This window comes from Podarcis vaucheri (assembly GCF_965113315.1).
Source record: "Podarcis vaucheri genome assembly, chromosome: 2".
NCBI lineage: Eukaryota > Metazoa > Chordata > Lepidosauria > Squamata > Lacertidae > Podarcis > Podarcis vaucheri.
The window spans coordinates 93,015,110-93,032,878 of record NC_138760.1 but is presented as its reverse complement, the minus strand read 5'-3'; the positions used below and the strand labels follow the sequence as shown (position 1 = coordinate 93,032,878).

Genomic DNA, 17,769 nt, shown 5'->3' with positions numbered 1-17,769 from the left:
GCTAGGTTGGCAGGAGCAGGGACCGAGCCACCGGAGATCACTCCATCGTGGAGATTCAAACTGCCAACCTTCTGATCGGCAAGCCCTAGGCTCTGTGGTTTAGACCACAGCACCACCCATTAGCTGGTGATTATAACGTGACAGAAAGAGAGCAGGCGAGCTTCACAGAAATGTCTCTAACATTTTGTGCACACCTGTGCATCTTTATTTTGACCCCAGGGACTTACCCGAAACAGTCTGGGAGTATAAATGAAGTGAGCGACCCAGAAGATGACCTGACTGATTCCCAGAAAACTAGCAAACTCTCTGAGATTTATTCCACCACAATCCCCAGTGTGGACAGTGCAATGGAATCCTGGGACGGTTCTGGCATTGATGCTGGTTATGGAAGTCAGGGTGAGTCGGCCTTTAATGTGCGAATGCATAAGTTTGTCTCCTCTCTCCCAATTCCATTTTGAATTGCTGAGGGCCAGTTCATACATTTATATCTGAGGGGATAAAGGTTCACACAAGCGAACATTGCCATGGGGTCAGTAGTTACAGCGAGCCCCTTCAACATCCATTTACAGGTGTGGTTTGGATTCAAACCTCACCAGCAAAAGGACAAAGCAGGGCGCTTTGTCCATCTGGTTGCACTATTAAAATTCCCCCTAGACATATAGGATGTCTGCTGCAGAACTAGAAATGGGAGACAGACTTCCCATCCAGTTAACTTACCCATAAGATTGTCTTTCCTCAATGTAGCCATGTAAAAACGACCTGATCCTTCCTGTTTGTCTCTCTGCTCCCCATCGGATCCCAGTAGGTACATACTTGCCTCAAGCTGTTGGCATTGCGCTTCACCCACATGAATGGAGATCCAGCAGACAGAAGAACAATACCCCTCCTGGTGATCCCAGGAAGAGTTACCCCTTTATGGATGGCAGTTTCAGTGAAGATGACTGGGAGAAGCCCAGCAGGTATGTGAGGCTTGTAAGAAAAGGAGGGAGAAGGATGGGTGTGTGTGTGTGTGCACATTCATATGGATCTCAAGGACGAGGCATGCCTACATGTCTTACCTGACTCCGTTCAATTTGTCTCCCATCCTTCCTCCCAAAGGAAGGGGTCAATGTCATCTTCAACTATTCCTGAAGGAATTTGACATGAAAACATTCAGATCTATTTATTCGTCCACATTACAAAAGGGATATGTCGTACAGAGAGCTCAGGCCTCGCCTGTGTTTTTAGAGAAGAAATGGAACTGCAAGCGGAATGCTGGGCTAGTCTGAGGAGTGGTCATTTTATTAAGTTGGATTTCTAATTGGAATGAAATAATGCTGGCATTTAGAAGTCGGCGTTTCACCTTTTCTGAACGCCCAGGCTTAAGTTTCATTACAGCGGGGTGTCATCTTAACAATGGCGTTCAAGTGATGGAGAGAAATTAAAAAAACCTTTAATGTGTGGCCCACATGTGGTCTTTTGGGTGTTGACTCAATGGCAGTCCATAGCTTCTAGGTATGTGTAAGGCCATATATGAAAGCAGTCTAGGGTGGATGCTTATACATGACGCTGATTTTTATCTCTATCCTATCTATTCTCTGTTTGTCTGATTACCAGTAGGTATACAAGATTACATGCAAAAGTGTGTCCTGGTGATGTTGTCACCAAAAAGTCATTTCTAAGTTCCTTTTTCACTGGTGCAATGTTTTTACGTGAGCAGGAATCCAGTATTGCAGATCTGGAATCTGATCTATGCATTAATGTTGTTGGAAGAGCTGTGTGTGTGTGTGTGTGTGTGTTTGTGTGTGCGCGCGCACGTGCATGTACGTACACACACACACGTAAAATGGGGTTAAAATAATACTAAGGTGCAGCATGATAGACATCTGTAAGTGTGTGTTTGGATGAAGCCCAGGGTTCAGCATTAAATTAGCAAGTATTACATGGGAATGGAGGGTGAGGGGAGAGGTACCAATTCCATAAGGTTTTGAGTGGCCTATGCAGCCTGAACTAATCCCACTAATTTTCCAGTTTGAACTAGAAGGGATTGGCATAGTCCTCATATGGCTTGTGGGTGCCAAGTGACCCGAATCAGTTTGCTGTGGTAACTCAGGAATCTACCACCTGCAAATGGCCTAAACTGCTCATCATTCTGCTGTCTTCCACACCTCAGCAGTTCATCAAAGGCTGCCCAACCACAGACCTTGCAGGTTGCTTTGACCTTAGACTCCTTGCCATTCCGTTGGGTTACCTGAGTTGCTGTGGTTTGTGATGGAATTCTGAAGTGCTGGCTACATCTGGGTTGGCAAGCAGCTGTGAAAACAAAGGCAGTCTTGGTCCAAACAAGACGCTGTCCAATGGATAAGGGAAAGTGGGCGAGGATGGAAGAAGGCAACTGCATAAAATTAAAAACACGAACCTTCAACTCAACATTCCCTCTGTTTGTATCACAGTTCTTTGTAGTGTTGATTCATTAAAACAATAATCATTTCCTTGGCATGAATTTCCAAAACCATTTCATATGACTTTAGTTCATTTTTAATTGCTGCTCTCCCTTTAGCGATCTAAGAAGTGACATGGAAATGTCCACGCAAATGAGAAGCAGGCGTCGCAGTTATGCACTTAGCCATTTTTTAAGTGCCGACGAATGATAATAACCTATCAAAATGCCCATTGCGAGAATAGCTTATTTGTGTGTGGAGAGAGGCATTGCACTGCTCTGTGGTCTTCCTGTCAGGCCATTCAGTGTCAGGGTTGGAGAACAGACTTCGCCTTCCATACCGCAGTGGCACTAAGTGCAGCGGTTTGGTTTTCCCTCAAGGGAAGAAATGGCAACGAATCACAGAAAGTAAGGTGGCACACCAGTAGGCTCACCCACTTCTTGTCTCAAGTGAATGGAGCCATTTGAAACTCAAGCCTGCTTCACTCAGTGGAGCCACTGGCAGAGGAAGAGGAGTGCGGGGGGAGCGCACCGCCCCTGGCAGTGTGATCCCGGTGGGGTGCCATCGCAGCTGCCCCCCTGCCCCCAGGACGCACGCCAGCCCTGCCCCTGCCTTCTCTCCGCCACTGAGTGGAGCCCCAAACTGAGTTCAATATATCTGGGTTTCCCAGGAGTGTGGTTGAATGTTAAAAGCATGGGGCGGAACGTGGGGAACTGACTCTTATATACAGGGGGAAAGGACTGTTTTGCCCCCTTTTTACCCCAAAGAGAGAGGGTGGTGTGGATATCAGCAAGCACAAACCTCTCTACTTCTTCAAGGGAGAAGTATATAATGAGCAGGGGCTACTGTATAACTACAGACCCGCGCAAATGAGAGATATAGGTCCTGTTGAACCCTCTGTATATTTCTGCATTTAGTGTTTAAATTGCTTGCCTAGTCTAGGGGAAGCCATTTTATATACATCATTTTTTACATTATATACTCCCACAGATACCTGATGTATTTCTCATTTTCTCACCACGTCTGTTACCCTCTGTGTTTTTCTCTCTCTTCTCAGGTGTTCTGTGTCTCAGATCTGAACTCTGTCCCATCCGCCTTTGTACTAACAGTCTCTGAGGCTCCTGGTTTACCCATAATGCATCCTTTTTTTCTTTTACTTCTCTATTTCACCAAAACGTCTTCCTAAACCTACAATCTTCCTACAGGCACTTTTTATTTTACCCTTTTGAACGTGGCATTACTACACCAGTGTAATTCTTCCTCTTGAAGGACTTTTGCCCTGTTAGTGAAAGTGCATGGAGGTTTTGTATTTGGACTCTCTCTTGCCTGAAAAGTTCATATTGTTTGCTTTTGTATATGAAGACTCTGCCAAGTCTCTGCTTTTACTGGCAAGCCACTTGCTGTAGCCTTGCGGCTTCCACCCTGCTCCAGAAGAGTGCTGACAATCTTTGGTTCCTACGTTACAACAGATATCCCAACCGCCAAAATGGCCTTGAGACCGCACATGAGGATAATTTTTGGCGTGTTTTTGGAGAAGCTTTGGAGGACTTGGAAACATGCGGCCAGTCTGAGCTTTTGAGGGAGATTGAGGTAAATTAACCTTTGAAAGCAGACGGGGTGTCTAGCTGTACCACTTCTAGTAAGTTCCCCTCTCTTGGTTCTTCTTGAGCTGCGTCTTTCTGGTTGTGACTGAGGGGAGCTGGAGCTAATGGCAGGGTGAACAGAGCGCTCTATATTCCCCCTTCCCTGCGTAGTCAGAGTGTCACCCTTTATAAAGTGTGCTTCCTTTCAAGGTAATATCACTAGAAGCTTATAGTACACATCTTGAGCAGGCTGAGCAGGTGTTACAAGGGTACAGGCACACAGGAAGGTTAGACCTGTTTCCCCCAAAATCTATATTGGCCTTTGCCAGCCTAATCCAAACTAGCACTGCTCTCCCAAGCAGAAAATTGGGATTTTCATCCTTTTTCTGTTTGTCAGAAGCATGGCTCCTGCATTTCAAGTGCTTGAAGCGGTCAAATTATCATCCATGTGTAAGGCTAGGTACACATAGCAGTTTAAAGTGGATTAAATGTTTATTGCATTGAACACATAACATTGTCCCCATCTAAGTGGCACTTCCCCTGTTTAGTTCAGATTTTCCCAATAATGCAGTAAGGAAACAAAAATCCTACATAAAATTGCTTATTGCCCAACTGTGGACATACTGAAGCACATGATGGAGTTGGGTTGGATCTTTCATGTGCCTGGTGACTTTTCTGGGTGTCATCTATCACCTGACCCCTCTACTTCTGTCGGTGAGGTGCTCCTTGGTTTGCTGTTGATGGATCTGTCATGACACACACTTCATTTGTTCTTAACCCACTGTTTTGTGCAAGTCTGGTATATCAGAAAACTTGGATCTCAAAAACAAAATTTATAAAAGGGTGACAGGTACAAGTAAACAAATACCTGTCTGCATGTCCAATATGGACCTCAGGTTTTTCAAACTCAGAGAGGGTGAGTTGCTGGTGGGGCTCAAAATTCAACTTCTTTTTTAACCTACTCTTTTGTGCAAATCTGGTGTATATGAAAACTTGTAACAATTTTTGCTAATGGCCACACATGCAGGTAAACAAATAATTTTGTGCACGTCCACAATGGGCCTCATGTTTCCAGAACTCTGGGAGGGCGTGGAAGTATTAATGGAGGTGAGGGAACAATACCACACACTGTGAATTCATCCCACCAAGCACCACCCACTAGCATGGAAGGGAAACACTGAGATAGCATTCAGTTGAGAATGCTTATGTATGGATGGACAAGTACAAAAGTGCACATAGAAAGAGCAAATCTGTTTCTATGGTGTGCATCTAGCATTGGCCAAAAGGAGAATCATAATAGGGCAGTAAGTCTTGCCATGATATTGTGGTGCTGTGGCCAGTTCCCATAAATTGCAAGTGCACGGCCAAAATTTTGTTGTCCATGGGGGCTGGCATTTCTCATATATGCCAAATCAAGTGAACTCATGGTGAATCCTGAGCAGGCTTTGCAATTTGGCAGCATCCCATAGTAATGGGAGTCCTGAATCATCCTTGAGCGATGGCACCCTGTTCTCTCTCTGAACTTTGTCTTGCCAGCATTTGTTTGGGTGGGAGGTTCTAGAGCAGAGGGTGCAGGAGTTGAGGAGTTGGGACATCCATCTTGCCCTGAACCTTACTGTTCATGCTGCTTCTTGCTTACTGTGTTCTCTCTGTGTGTGTGGTTGTTTTTTTACTTACCCCTCCATAGGCATCCATCATGACAGGGAGTGTACACAATCTAGACCTTGACGGGGGCAAGTTGCTCATGAACTCTGTCAACCAATCAGGACTGAGCCCACCAAGGAAAGGGAACACCAAGAGCTCAGGTGAAGGGAAGGGCAATGCCAATGTCACTCCCACCAAGAAAAATGACAGGAATTTGGAGATTAAGATGATGAAGGAAGAGATCCAAGAAATCATGTCTCCCACCCCTCTTGAGCTGCACAAGGTTTGTGCTGAAGAATGGTCTGGTTATGGGTTTTAAGACTGTGGGGCAATGATAGGATAGAGGTGGGTAAAGGACTGAAAAAAGAATAATCTCCAGAGGCGGATTTGCCCCATTACTAAGTTTCTGGATAAACGTCTTTGAGCACAGGATGGCAGGGCATGGAATGTTCTACTGATGTTAGTAAGCAGCTGGTGTCCTCTAGTGGGGACAGCGCCCTCTTCCTGCCACTCCCTTGCAATCCACCCTAGCAAAACTGCAATGGGGTTCAGGGGTAGAGCACATTCTTTGGATACTGAGGTAGGTGGACCTAATGAACTGGCTTAGTAGAAGACCGCCTCCTATAATAGGATGGCTTTGCTTTTTTTATATAAAATTTTTTATTGGTTTTTCACCTTTTATATAGACAAATACACACAAAAAAGACAAAAGACAAAAACATGTATAATTTCAGAAAATCCCAATTTTCCTAACCCTGTTCACTGACTTCCCCCCACCCCCTCCTTGCATCCCAATTCCCAAAATTATGTCAGCAAATTGGTATTTCTCCTCTTAGCCATCTTAATATTACATCTTTTATAAAGGAAAATAAATTTTTTCTAAGTTGGACCCAAGTTCCCTTCCATCGATTTCCCATTTTTGTCTTAAGTAAAGGTCATATTAACTAAACCCCTAGATCTTGAGTGTTTTTAAAATTCCATTCTTCCCTCCCTCCCATCCCCGGTTTTTGTCCTTTCCCAATACATGTCCAAAATAACAGTTCTTAGCCTGGGTTCCTCACGTCCGAGGCTCTCAAGTCTCTTTCAGTCCCTCTCCGCCGGTCTTGTTGGTATTCCTTTATGTCGGTCGTCGAATCTCGAAAGAGTTCTATCACCATCAACCCATAGTCTCTTCCCACAAGGGCATTTGGAGACAGCTGCTGGAAAATTTCCACAAGGCCTGCATCTTCAAAATCAGAGTCAGAGTGGAGGCCCCAATCATATTTCTTTATTTTAAAATCCTGTGTTCCATAAACTCCCGGGGCCTCCACCTTCATCTTTTGTATCTTTCGCAGATTTGTAGTAGATTTAATCCAAAAGTCTCCTTGCTTATATTCCACAGGTGTCGGTTTCTGGTTGGTACTCTCCAACTTTACTTTCTCCTTTTCTTGTTTAGTCTCTTCCACTTCTTTAGATATGATTTCCGATTCAGCTGTGGATTCTTTCTCATTCAAATCCTCAAAACATTCAGCAGAGCTGCTTGTTCCTGAAGTCAAGGTCATGAGTTGTTTATTCATAGCCAGAGTCTGCTCTTGTAAAATTCCCACCAAATAAAACATTCTTTCGATTTCCACTAGTATCTTTCCATCCACAGCCATTGTAGTTTCACAGAATCCCCCCTAGAGGGAATCTGGTTACTTGGTAATCTTTTTTCCAACAATCCTCTAACTTATTATTGTTACTTTATTTCCACCAATTTTAGTTCAATTGTAACTCCTTTTAGTCCAGAGGGATCTTAGATAACAATTTTTCTATTCTAAACTGTCCGTTTGACAGCTTTGACAGCTGTCAAACTCCACACCTCTTACACAAGCTCCAAAACAGGACGCTCCCGGGCCCGGGAGGGGGGTTGTTTACAGCAGAAAAAAAAACTTCCAAAACTCCACTCTCCAACTCCCCAAAAAAAATTTTTTTGCCAAATCTTGGAAGATAATGTCTTTTTTAACTCACCCCTCAAAGGGTAGGCTCTCCAGCTTAGTTCTTATATCGTTGCTTTAAATCGTCTGCAAAGGAGGGGGGTGCGGACTTCCTTTTAGCACACACCCCGATCGTATCAAATTCACGGGATAATGTTCTTAAAATCCAATTCCGTCTTACTCACGGGTTATTCTTTTCAGCCGAATTTCAAGGAAGGGAGTCAGCGCTCTCCAGTCATGGCTCGCGGCTTCGCTCAACGGAGGTAGCGATCGACTCTCAGCGCCACGCCACCCTCCGTATCCTCTCCGCAGCCTTTAAAAAGGCTCTTCGTGGATCGGGGGCGCTTGAGGCGCCCACCGAGTCTTCAGTCCGCAGGCTTCCGCGCCTGCGGTTTTTAAGGGTCCCCGCGTCGCCGGCGCGGCAAAGACCCATCCTCCGTTGAGCCGATTCCCCCCGCAACTCGGAGGGAATCCGCCATTTCCAGATCGCGCCAACCCGGAAGTCCTCTATAATAGGATGGCTTTGGACTTCCGGGGTTGGCGCGATCTGGGAATGGCGGATTCCCTCCGAGCTCCGGAGGGAATCGGCTCAGCGGGGGACGGGTCTTTGCCGTGCCGGCGACACGGGGACCCTTAAAACCGCAGGCACGAAAGCCTGCGGACTGAAGACTCGGTGGGTGCCTTAAGCGCCCCCCCTGATTCGCAAAGAGCCTTTTTAAAGGCTGCGGAGGGGATACGGGGGTGGCGTGGCACCGAGAGTCCATCGCTACCTCTGCTGAGCGAAGCCGCGAGCCATGACCGGAGAGCGCTGACTTCCTTCCTTGAAATTCGGCTGAGAAAAAGAACCCGTGAGTTAATTGAATTTGGATTCTAAGAATTTTACCTATTGAATTTGAAACGATCGGGGGATGTGTTAAAAGGAAGTCCGCACCCCCCCCTTGCAGACGATCCAGAGCAACGATAAAAGAACTAAGCTGGAGTGCCTACCCTGTAAAGGGTGAGTTTAAAAAGACAGTAACTTCCAAGATTTCGAAAAGGAATCTCTTTTTGAGCAGGAGAGAGGAGTGTTGGAAGGGGTATATTTCTGTTGTAAGCAACCCCCCCTCCCGGGCTCGGGAGTGTCCTACTTTGGAGCTGGTATAAGAAGAGCAGAGTTTGACAGCTGTCAAAGCTGTCAAATGGACTGTTAATAGTAGAAAAATTGCTACTTAAGACCCCTCTGGATTAAAAGGAGTTATAATTGAACTAAAATTGTTGGAAACAAAGAATCAATAATAAGACAGAGGACTGTTGGAGAAAAGAGCACTAAGTAACCAGATTCCCTCTAGGGGGAAATCTGTGGAATTACAATGGCTGTGGATGGAAAGATACTGGGAGAAATCGAAAGGATGTTTTATTTGGTTGGAATCTTACAGGAACAGACTACGGCTATGAGTGAACAATTGATGACCTTGAATCTTGAAACAAGTAGTTCTGTTCAATGTAATGAGAACCTGGCTGAGAAAGAATCCACAGCTGAGCCGGAAATGATAACCAAAGAAGAGGAGAAGACAAAACAAGAAAGAGAAGAACTGAAATGGGAAAATATTGTCCAGAAGCTGACATCTGTGGAATATAAACAAGGAGACTATTGGACTGAACCTACTACAAATCTACGAAAGATCCAGAAGATGAAAGTGGAGGCCCTGGGAATTTATGAAATCAAGGAATTTAAAATAAAGAAATATAATTGGGGCCTCCACATAGACTCTGACTTTGATTATGTTCAAAATTCATGCCTTGCGGAAATTCCTCAGCAGTTGCTTGTAAATATGGGAAGAGATTTTGGACTGATTGTGAAAGAACTCTTTCGAGACGTGAAGACCGACATAAAGGATTGCCAACTAGGCCGGCGGAGAGGGACTGAAAGAGATTTGAGAGCCTCGGACGTAAGGAATCCGGGCTAATAATTGCTATTTTGGACATGTTTTCGGAAGGGACACAAACCGGGGAAGGGAGGGAGGGAAGAATCTAGTTTTAACAACACTTAAGACTATGGGATTTAGCTAACAAGATTATTAATTAAGACAAAATGGGAAATCGTTGGAAGGGAATTGAGGTCCAACTTAGAATAAATTTAATTTTGCTTTTTTCTTATATATATATAAAGGACTAATATGGATAAGGAAATACCAATTTGCTGATACAAATTTGGGAATAGGGATGTAAGGGAGGGGGTGGGGGGGAAGTCAATGACCAGGGTTAGAAAATAAGTTTTTTCTGGAAACTATATATGTTTGTTGTTTTACTTTTCTGTTTGTTTGTTTTTATGTTTTTTGTGTTTTTGTTTTTGTCTTTGTCTATATAAAATGTGAAAACCCAATAAAAATTTTATTAAAAAAAAAATATAATAGGATGGCTTTGCAGTGAAGCGGATGACACACACAGGTAAACACAGGGAGTAGCACAATGGCATGCAATCCATGGACACACGCCCCACCTCCCTTGCAGAAGAATGCTTACCATTGCACCAAATTCTCCAAAAAGGCTTTTGGTGGTTCGGAAGTCTTTCAGGCATTTTGCTAGAAACCAAACATTCCTGTTTAAACAGCAGAGCTTCATTCTCAAGGCTGACGAGGTAGTCGATTTAAAGTTGGAACAGCGCCTACCTCCCCAAGCAAACAGGATTGCTGGTTCGCACGGAGAGCCTGAATGTGTGCATTGTGTCTGACCAAATGACCTTTTCTGATAGCAGTGTTGATGCTCTCCCAGTAAAGATTAGTAATTAAGACTACAGTACTAACCCCACTTACTTGGGACTAAGCCCCATTGAATTCAGTGTGGCTTGTTTCTGAGTAGGCATGGTTAGGACTGCGCTGCAAATGTGTTCTGTTCCTGACCCCACATTCCAACTAGGGATCATTATTGGGAGGGGTGTTAGAGCAATGTTATCACCTTATCCTTGTTTGTCCTGTGCCCTAGTTCTGCTACTGATGCTTTCTTGGAAAACACTGGCCATTTTCCTACTTCTGTGCCACATGCCCACACGTTCACTCTTGTCGCATCAGCATTGCACTCGGTTCCTGTGGCTTACGGTGCCGCTTGAGGAGAACACAGACCTGAAGCTGTTGTTTTACATTCACCATAGCTACTCAGTGACCGAGTTTGACATTTTAGGCTGAAACAGCTGAAATTTGCAAAAACTTCAGAATGAGACCCTCATTTATTCTTGAATCACTGGGGGGGCACTTTCTCCTCATGCTTTGTCCTCTGTTTTTGCTGTTCATACCAAATTAGACTTTCCTTTTCCTTTTAAGATAACTATTTATAAGGATCCAGAGACTGAAGACTTTGGATTCAGTGTCTCAGATGGCTTGCTGGAAAAAGGCGTCTATGTGAATATGATCCGCCCAGATGGGCCAGCTGATCAGTGTGGACTCAAGCCCTATGACAGAGTACTTCAGGTAATAGCTATAAATAACAACAAAATGTTTAAGAAACCCAAATGGGTCTGTTTCTTGAAGAAGAGCCTGCATCTGGGGCAAACCACCTGGGTTCATACTAGTGGCTGTTGGAATACTCTGTCTAAAACGGCACACCCTCTTTTTCTTTCTGTCCTACTGCTGCACAATTTCACTGATGGAAAGGTTTCTGTTTTCCTTAACCCAGGGGGTGCCACCCTTTTTTGGGCCAGGGGGCACATTTGGAATTTTGACATAGTGCCATGGATGCCTGTCACAAAATGGCCACTGTAAGATGGTGCAGGAAAGGGCAAGCCCAGTGCAAACAGGAACTGTGAGCAAGAGGAGCAAACAATCTCTCATGCATTGTGGGCTTTTATAGAGACCTTTCATGGGCATTACAGGATGTACTCGCAGGCACACTGGCAGCCAAGGGCACTGTGTTGGCCACCACTGCCTTAACCTGTCCTCCAGCTCTGTGGCACAAGCTATTCATACCCACATATTTTCCCTCAGACCTTCAGGAGCCCCAGTGAAGGCTCTTTATTAATGCATTGGCACACCTCGCTGGCGTTTCTGCTGGGGGTAGGAAAAGAAGTGACAACTTGAGGTCCAAACTGTTTTGTCGGCCTCTCCTGAGGCAGCTGTTCAGACCAGAAATGCTGGAGGCAGTTGGTACAACCCCCCTCCCTGCTCTGCATGCAGTTACATTCATTATTTTAGAAGTCTTGCAATTCCCTGAAGGATTCTTTTGCTGTTCCCTTCAGCATTTTAAAAAGACTTTATTGGCTGTGCCACAATTAACTCTAACACATGTAGGGTCAGTAACTGAAAATCTGGCAACAATAAGGGGAGGCTCATTTGTGCTTGTTATGGTCCGTAGCCAGTTGGCCTGCTGCACCGTTGTTCTTTCTCAGCCTCAAATGAAAGACCAGCAGAAAGAAGGAATTGGGGGAAGAGCGGAGAGGGGGGACAAAAAAAAAAGTAATTAGACTGCTGGCCACGTTTCTGCAGAATGTTGGCAATGTCACAGCCTGCACAAGCACCAAAGTGTTCCCCTTGAACGCACACTAGACCCAAAGAGGAACCATGAGAAGAGGACTTCAGTATCTCTGCATGGGACACCACTGAGGAGATGACCTTGTATGATGGTCATCAGGACTGTAGCTTGAGGCGGTGGGAAGAGAATCGGCCTTGCATACAGGAAGTCCCAAGTACAGGGGTGAAGCAACCACCTCAGGCATTGTCTCTGCGGGCACCCTGTCCACCCAGCTGGTGGCAGAGAAGCAGTGCTGGTTTGCAGCAAGATCTCGCTGGATTTTTGCGAGATCTCACTGGAAACCACTGCCGTTGTCACCTCAGGTAAGGGAGGGCATGACAGCATGTTTCCGTTTGGCCTCAGGCATTGAAAGGGACATTGCCCAAGTGCAATGCCAGCATCTCCAGGTGGGGCTGGGAAACCCTAGTGCACAGCTACCGGTCAGTGCAGATAGAACTGAGTGAAATAGATCAATGGTCTGACTCTGTAGCATCCTAGTTAGAGGAAAGTGTTGAGCCGGCAGTGATCCATAAAGAGCTTTCTAAAGGTCAGAAAAATATAGATGGATTTGTTTGACCTATAAATTCTTCATCCAGATGCAGAGGGATGGAAGAACTAACCCTAGAGCTGATTAACCTTCCTTGGCCTTGGGGTTGCGCTCAAGGTTGGGCAGCCCTCTGGGGGTTGTGTGCCGTTTTCAGATGCACCCACTTGCAGACACTCATCGCACAAACATCTCACAAAAACCCACATCTGCAGATCACACAGAGACACAGAGACACACAATGCGTTATCTCTTACACCATGCGCGCTCTCTCTCTCTCTCTCTCTCTCTCTCTCTCATATGCACCATGCACTCTCCCATGTGCTGACATACCATGCTCATCCCCATGGCAGCACTGGGCTGAGAGGAGCTGGGATGGAGAGAGCATCCCTTGTTTGTCTCAGAGGCTACAGAAACAAAAGGAGTCATCCTGCCTCAACCACTTGGGGCTTAGAATATAAAGTAGCCCTTCATTGTCTCCAGATGCTGTTGCTTCCGAGTGTGTGCAGCAGATCTTAATATCCACATCTGTGCTTACCGTAAACTTAATTTAAATCCCACCTGCCAGTTTGACTGATTGAATACCCCACCTTACACTGTCAGCTAAATGCAATGAATGTCAATCCGTGGGTTATCTGTCCCTGGTAGCCCTAATGAAACTTTAATTGAGTTAGGATAAAAGGTTTGTCCACAGTTCCATCAGGGATGAGGAAAAGGTAAATATTTTTAAGACAAAGAAATCAGAGAGGCTCCACCCTTAAACAACCTCATCATAACCGGGGAGCCTTTTCTGCAAGATGAAACCCAACTGTATTATGGCGCCTGACCACTTGGGTTTTACAAAATACATTTCTGGCCCCCAAATCATTGGCTGGAGAATAGAGTAGCCCCACAAGGATACAGCAACAGCTCACCATCCCCGACTTAATGCTTCTGGTTAGATTTTTGTCAAAAACTGTCCCACAAAAAGAGTACTGTTTGATCGGATGTCTTTTCCATTCTCTCACATAACTGAGGAATTGAATGGCTCCAGGAATGTGGTTTCCTGGATTTTTCTGCCATAGCATAGCATAGCATAGTTTGGTTTGGCCTATGTTTTATATGTAGCAGAACAGCTCCCAAATTGCAATCTATTGAGTGTTCAACGTTGACACAAGTTTAAGAATATAAGAACACAATATGAGCCTGCTGAATCAAGCCAGTGTCCCATCCAGTCCAGCACCCTGTTCTCACAGTGGCTGACCAGACAGATCAGACTACAAGCTGATGTAAATGCAACAGCACTCTCACCACCTGTGATTTCCAGCAAGCGGTTACTTTTTAAAAAATAACAGCACAGTAAAATAAAATTGTCTCATTTTCCTGTTTTGTTTTGTGTGTGTGTGTGTGTGTTTCCCATAATCCACTGTGAGTTTTCTCTCATCCCTTCAGGTAAACCGCATTCGAACCCGGGACTTTGACTGCTGCTTAGCTGTCCCTTTGATATCTGAAGCAGGAGACAAACTGGACCTGGTAATCAGCCGGAATCCCCTGGCCTTCACTGCCAAAGCCCAGCTCGATGAGGATTTGCCAGGCCGGCAGACTCCTGGTGTGGAGGTCAAGGCAAACACACAGACGCTCTGAAAGCTGGGTGGGCTTGGCATCAACACTTCTTGAGGTCCTGTGGGGGTGGGGGCAAAGGGGTTGGTGGGTGTCTGTAACACTTTTTTCGGTTTTACTTTTGCACTGGTATTGTGATTACTCTGTGTAATGTAACTTGCCATGAAGAAATGGGTTTCCCTTTTGTCGCATCTTGAAGCCAGTCAGCCTAGGCCTTGAAGGCCCAAGCTGAGACAGACCAATGGAAATGGTCCCGCTTTGGCCAACACGGTGGGTGGGATGGGCTGCTGTTGCCACTGAAAGCAGGAAGCAGTGCCCAGCACAACTCACCTGGGAGAGAACATCCTTTGCTCATGGTATGAGCTTCTCCAGCGAACGGGGTCACAGGGCACCAGACTATCATCTTTGCCCCTGTCTTCGAAGGGCTTGGGTACATGGTGCTATTTCTTGTTGTTTGCTTTGTTAAATCATGTACAGTGAAACTAAATATTTAACACACACACACACACACACACACACACACACACACTGCTTTGTTTCTGTGAAAGGCCACCCCTGCACTACCCCATAGCTTTTCCTTAGCCCACGGCAAGAAGAGCCTTTTCCCAATTCACAGCCACACTCTCCCAGATCACTGTGGTGCTTGGGATCAACCGAGAGCAGAGTTTCACCTCGCAAGTTTTATGAATTCCTGAGCCATTTGTCACAAAAGACGGGGCTCAGGGATGTAATTTTTTTCTCCCTTGCCACATCTCAGGCACTCATTCTTTGGGGTGCAGCCTAAACACACCCACCACTATTTGACTTCAAGGCAATGTGTGCTTGTTTTCTTCCTTTCTTCCTACATCTACTGTGTTTTTCTTAGACAGCACTGATGATACCATACACAAAGGGCAGGAAACTGGCTTTTCTGGGTCACCAGTAACCTTGTGTGTGCCTCCCCTACACACACACAGCACCAAGAATCTTTCTCTTGGTTGAACCATGAGTCTGTGAGTGGGCAGCTGAATGTGAGTCACTCACATAACCCTCTTTGCCCTGACCCTCGTTTTTCCCCCCTATGGGAGTGGGGAAACCCTTGTATCTCCTTGTCACTGTTAAGCATGAGACATCCTCTGCGAGATTGGTATTGTGTCTCCCAGTGCACCCCCTGTGGGTCGTCCTAGTGCAAGTGCGTGCGTTTGTTTGTTTAAAAAAACCCCACTGATGATGAGGGTTGACGCCCTGTTGTAACCGGTCATAGCAGCAGCCCCATGTTTTTAGTAGTTACCTTCTCCTCCCTGGCTTTCTGAGCACGATGCCTATGTGACCCTCTGCCTTCCACAACTGAATTCCGTTGTAGTGATCATGGATGTGATATTCACATTCTTTGGATGATCTGCCTGCAGCAGGTGAGATGGACTTGCAACTTAAGGCCATGATCTCTTCCTTTCCACATGGCAAAAATGCCGGGGCTTGCAAATCTCGCTCCGGCCAGTCCAATGGCCTGTGCCAGGGTTTCTGGAATAGCACTTTATTGTGGTGGTTTTTTCGACTGTCCCCCTACAAGGGAACTTGAGTAAGACCCTGGAAATGGGAAACTGGCTCCTCTCTTCCTTTGTATGCCCTTTGTTTTCTTTGGTACTGTTCTGATGCAAATTAAGATGCCATGTTTTGGTATGGGTAACCTTCTCCGGTAGATCAGTAAACCACGACTGGTTTTCAGATCTGAGCCCAGATTAAGCTGTGATTGCATCTACTTCTCTCTTTTCCTCTCTCTCTCTTTTTTTAATTAAAAATATGCTTATTCATTTTCTGGGCCACATCAAAGTTTCTGTGCTTTCCTTAAGATGTGCATGGAGTCCCTTTGGGGCTGCATCTAGCTGTAGCCATTTTCTCTTCTCAAAGTATGCAATATTCCATACCATGGCTGCCATATAACCTAGATAATGTGCCATAAAAGAAACTGGAGGGTATTGACAGTTGAGCAGAAAAAAATGGGTTTTATATGCAATATTCCCAAAATGGCGGAAGCTCAGCGTGGCTTCAAATAGGTTTTTAATGAAGACTTTTAATAAGGCTTTAAAAAAATGGTCCTTGTATCCCTTCCTATGCATTTTGAATGATACGAAAATGAAATGCATTACTTAAATGTGTATTTTTATCCATATACTAGAGTGTATTCCTTGTAAAGTATTTTTATACGCTAATTTTCTTATGTATCTATGAAAGCACAATATTCAAAGAATATTTTAGTCCTGTTTTGGACCTATTTGTAAATCTATGTATTTAAATGGTATTGCGATTACTTAGATTTTTTTAATTAAATAAAAGCAAAACAAAACAGGTTTCCTGTTTTCTTTGAAAAGTTGGCATCTAAGTGATACTTTGCCTTATCTGTGGTCTATCTCTGCTTGCACTTGGATCTCTGCCAGGCTGCCTGCTTGAGACCAGAAAGTAATCTCTGCATCATCTCAGAATCAACAGAAGAGAAAAGCAAAAGCTGAGGTTAACTTTAGCCAAAGGAACCACTTTTAAATACTTGTTGATTTTGAATGTGAGTTTTAGTGTGCAATCCTCTACAAGTTTACTTGCAGGCATGTCTTATTGAGTCTGACAACACTTACTCTCAGGTAAGTGCTTGCAGGATTGCTGCCTTAAGCACATGCTGAGGTGGGCAGCTCACCTCCTTCACTGACAGTCTCCAGCTTCTTCTGCCTCCCAGGGAACAAGAGCAGGCCTCCAATCAGAACCATTAAGACATAGCTGACTTCACGTAGTAAGTCTGGGGTTGTCTCATGCTTGTGGCTGGATGGAAGCAAAAATGACTGTACTCTACCTAATTTTGTATTATGCCATGGTCCTGTGACAGCCATTTTGTGACTGGTGCCCACAACACATTCTCAAAATCCAAAATACATTTGCTGGTCCAAACCAGCTGGCAAACCCTTCAGATTTTACATTTGCTTTGTCCTGGTAGCCCTGGGTACATTCTGAAATCTATCTTTCATCTCATGATACTGTTCTAGTTGTATCTGTGCAAGCCCACAGCAGACTCTGGGGCAGCTGAGCTTCTGCTACATCCTTAACCTTGTTTTGTTTAGCATCCAGCCTGATTAGCTCAAAAGCTTGCTCACAATATTGTGACACTTTGGTTGGGTCCCAGTAATGCGATTTCCATAATATGCATGTAAACAAACAAAACACAATACTTTCAATGCATCAGCACTGCTACCCAACTTTGAACACTGATTTTGAATGCTCTTTGTTATAGAATTTAGCATAATAGTTGAGATAGCATTGGAAGAAATGAGTAATTTTTTGTTGATCTTCCATTGCCATCAGTGGTATTTTAAACACTTTGGGTTGTGGTCAACAGTCTTCCATGTAGCACAGTAGTGGTTTTTTAAAATAGGGAAGGAACCATTCCTGGTCGTTGTATAACTCATTCCTTATAGAAGTTAGTAACACAGAGGCATTCCATCAATGTTTAGATATGTGAGACTATTTGTATGGTAACTATGAGGCTGTAAACTCATACACAAAGGGGCAATAAAGGGGGGAGG

At 44.8% G+C, this 17,769-nt stretch overlaps 1 protein-coding gene across 7 annotated transcripts in view; it reads left to right on the top strand.

Annotated features, from left to right (window-relative positions):
* Nucleotides 1-15,990, top strand: part of GRIP2 (glutamate receptor interacting protein 2) — a 388,526-nt gene extending 372,536 nt beyond the window's left edge. For 6 of the 7 annotated variants that reach the window (XM_082209301.1, XM_082209299.1, XM_082209298.1 and 3 more), the window contains exons 19-24: nucleotides 220-396; nucleotides 803-959; nucleotides 3,890-4,010; nucleotides 5,691-5,930; nucleotides 10,899-11,045; nucleotides 14,057-15,990. In XM_082209301.1, coding sequence (XP_082065427.1) covers nucleotides 220-396; nucleotides 803-959; nucleotides 3,890-4,010; nucleotides 5,691-5,930; nucleotides 10,899-11,045; nucleotides 14,057-14,248 — 1,034 coding nt within the window. In that variant the 3' untranslated portion in view covers nucleotides 14,249-15,990. Of the gene's footprint in view, nucleotides 1-219; nucleotides 397-802; nucleotides 960-3,477; nucleotides 3,781-3,889; nucleotides 4,011-5,690; nucleotides 5,931-10,898; nucleotides 11,046-14,056 lie in introns of those variants that run through there. The other variant, XM_082209304.1, reaches the window with a different exon arrangement.
* Nucleotides 15,991-17,769: the final 1,779 nt, after the last annotated feature.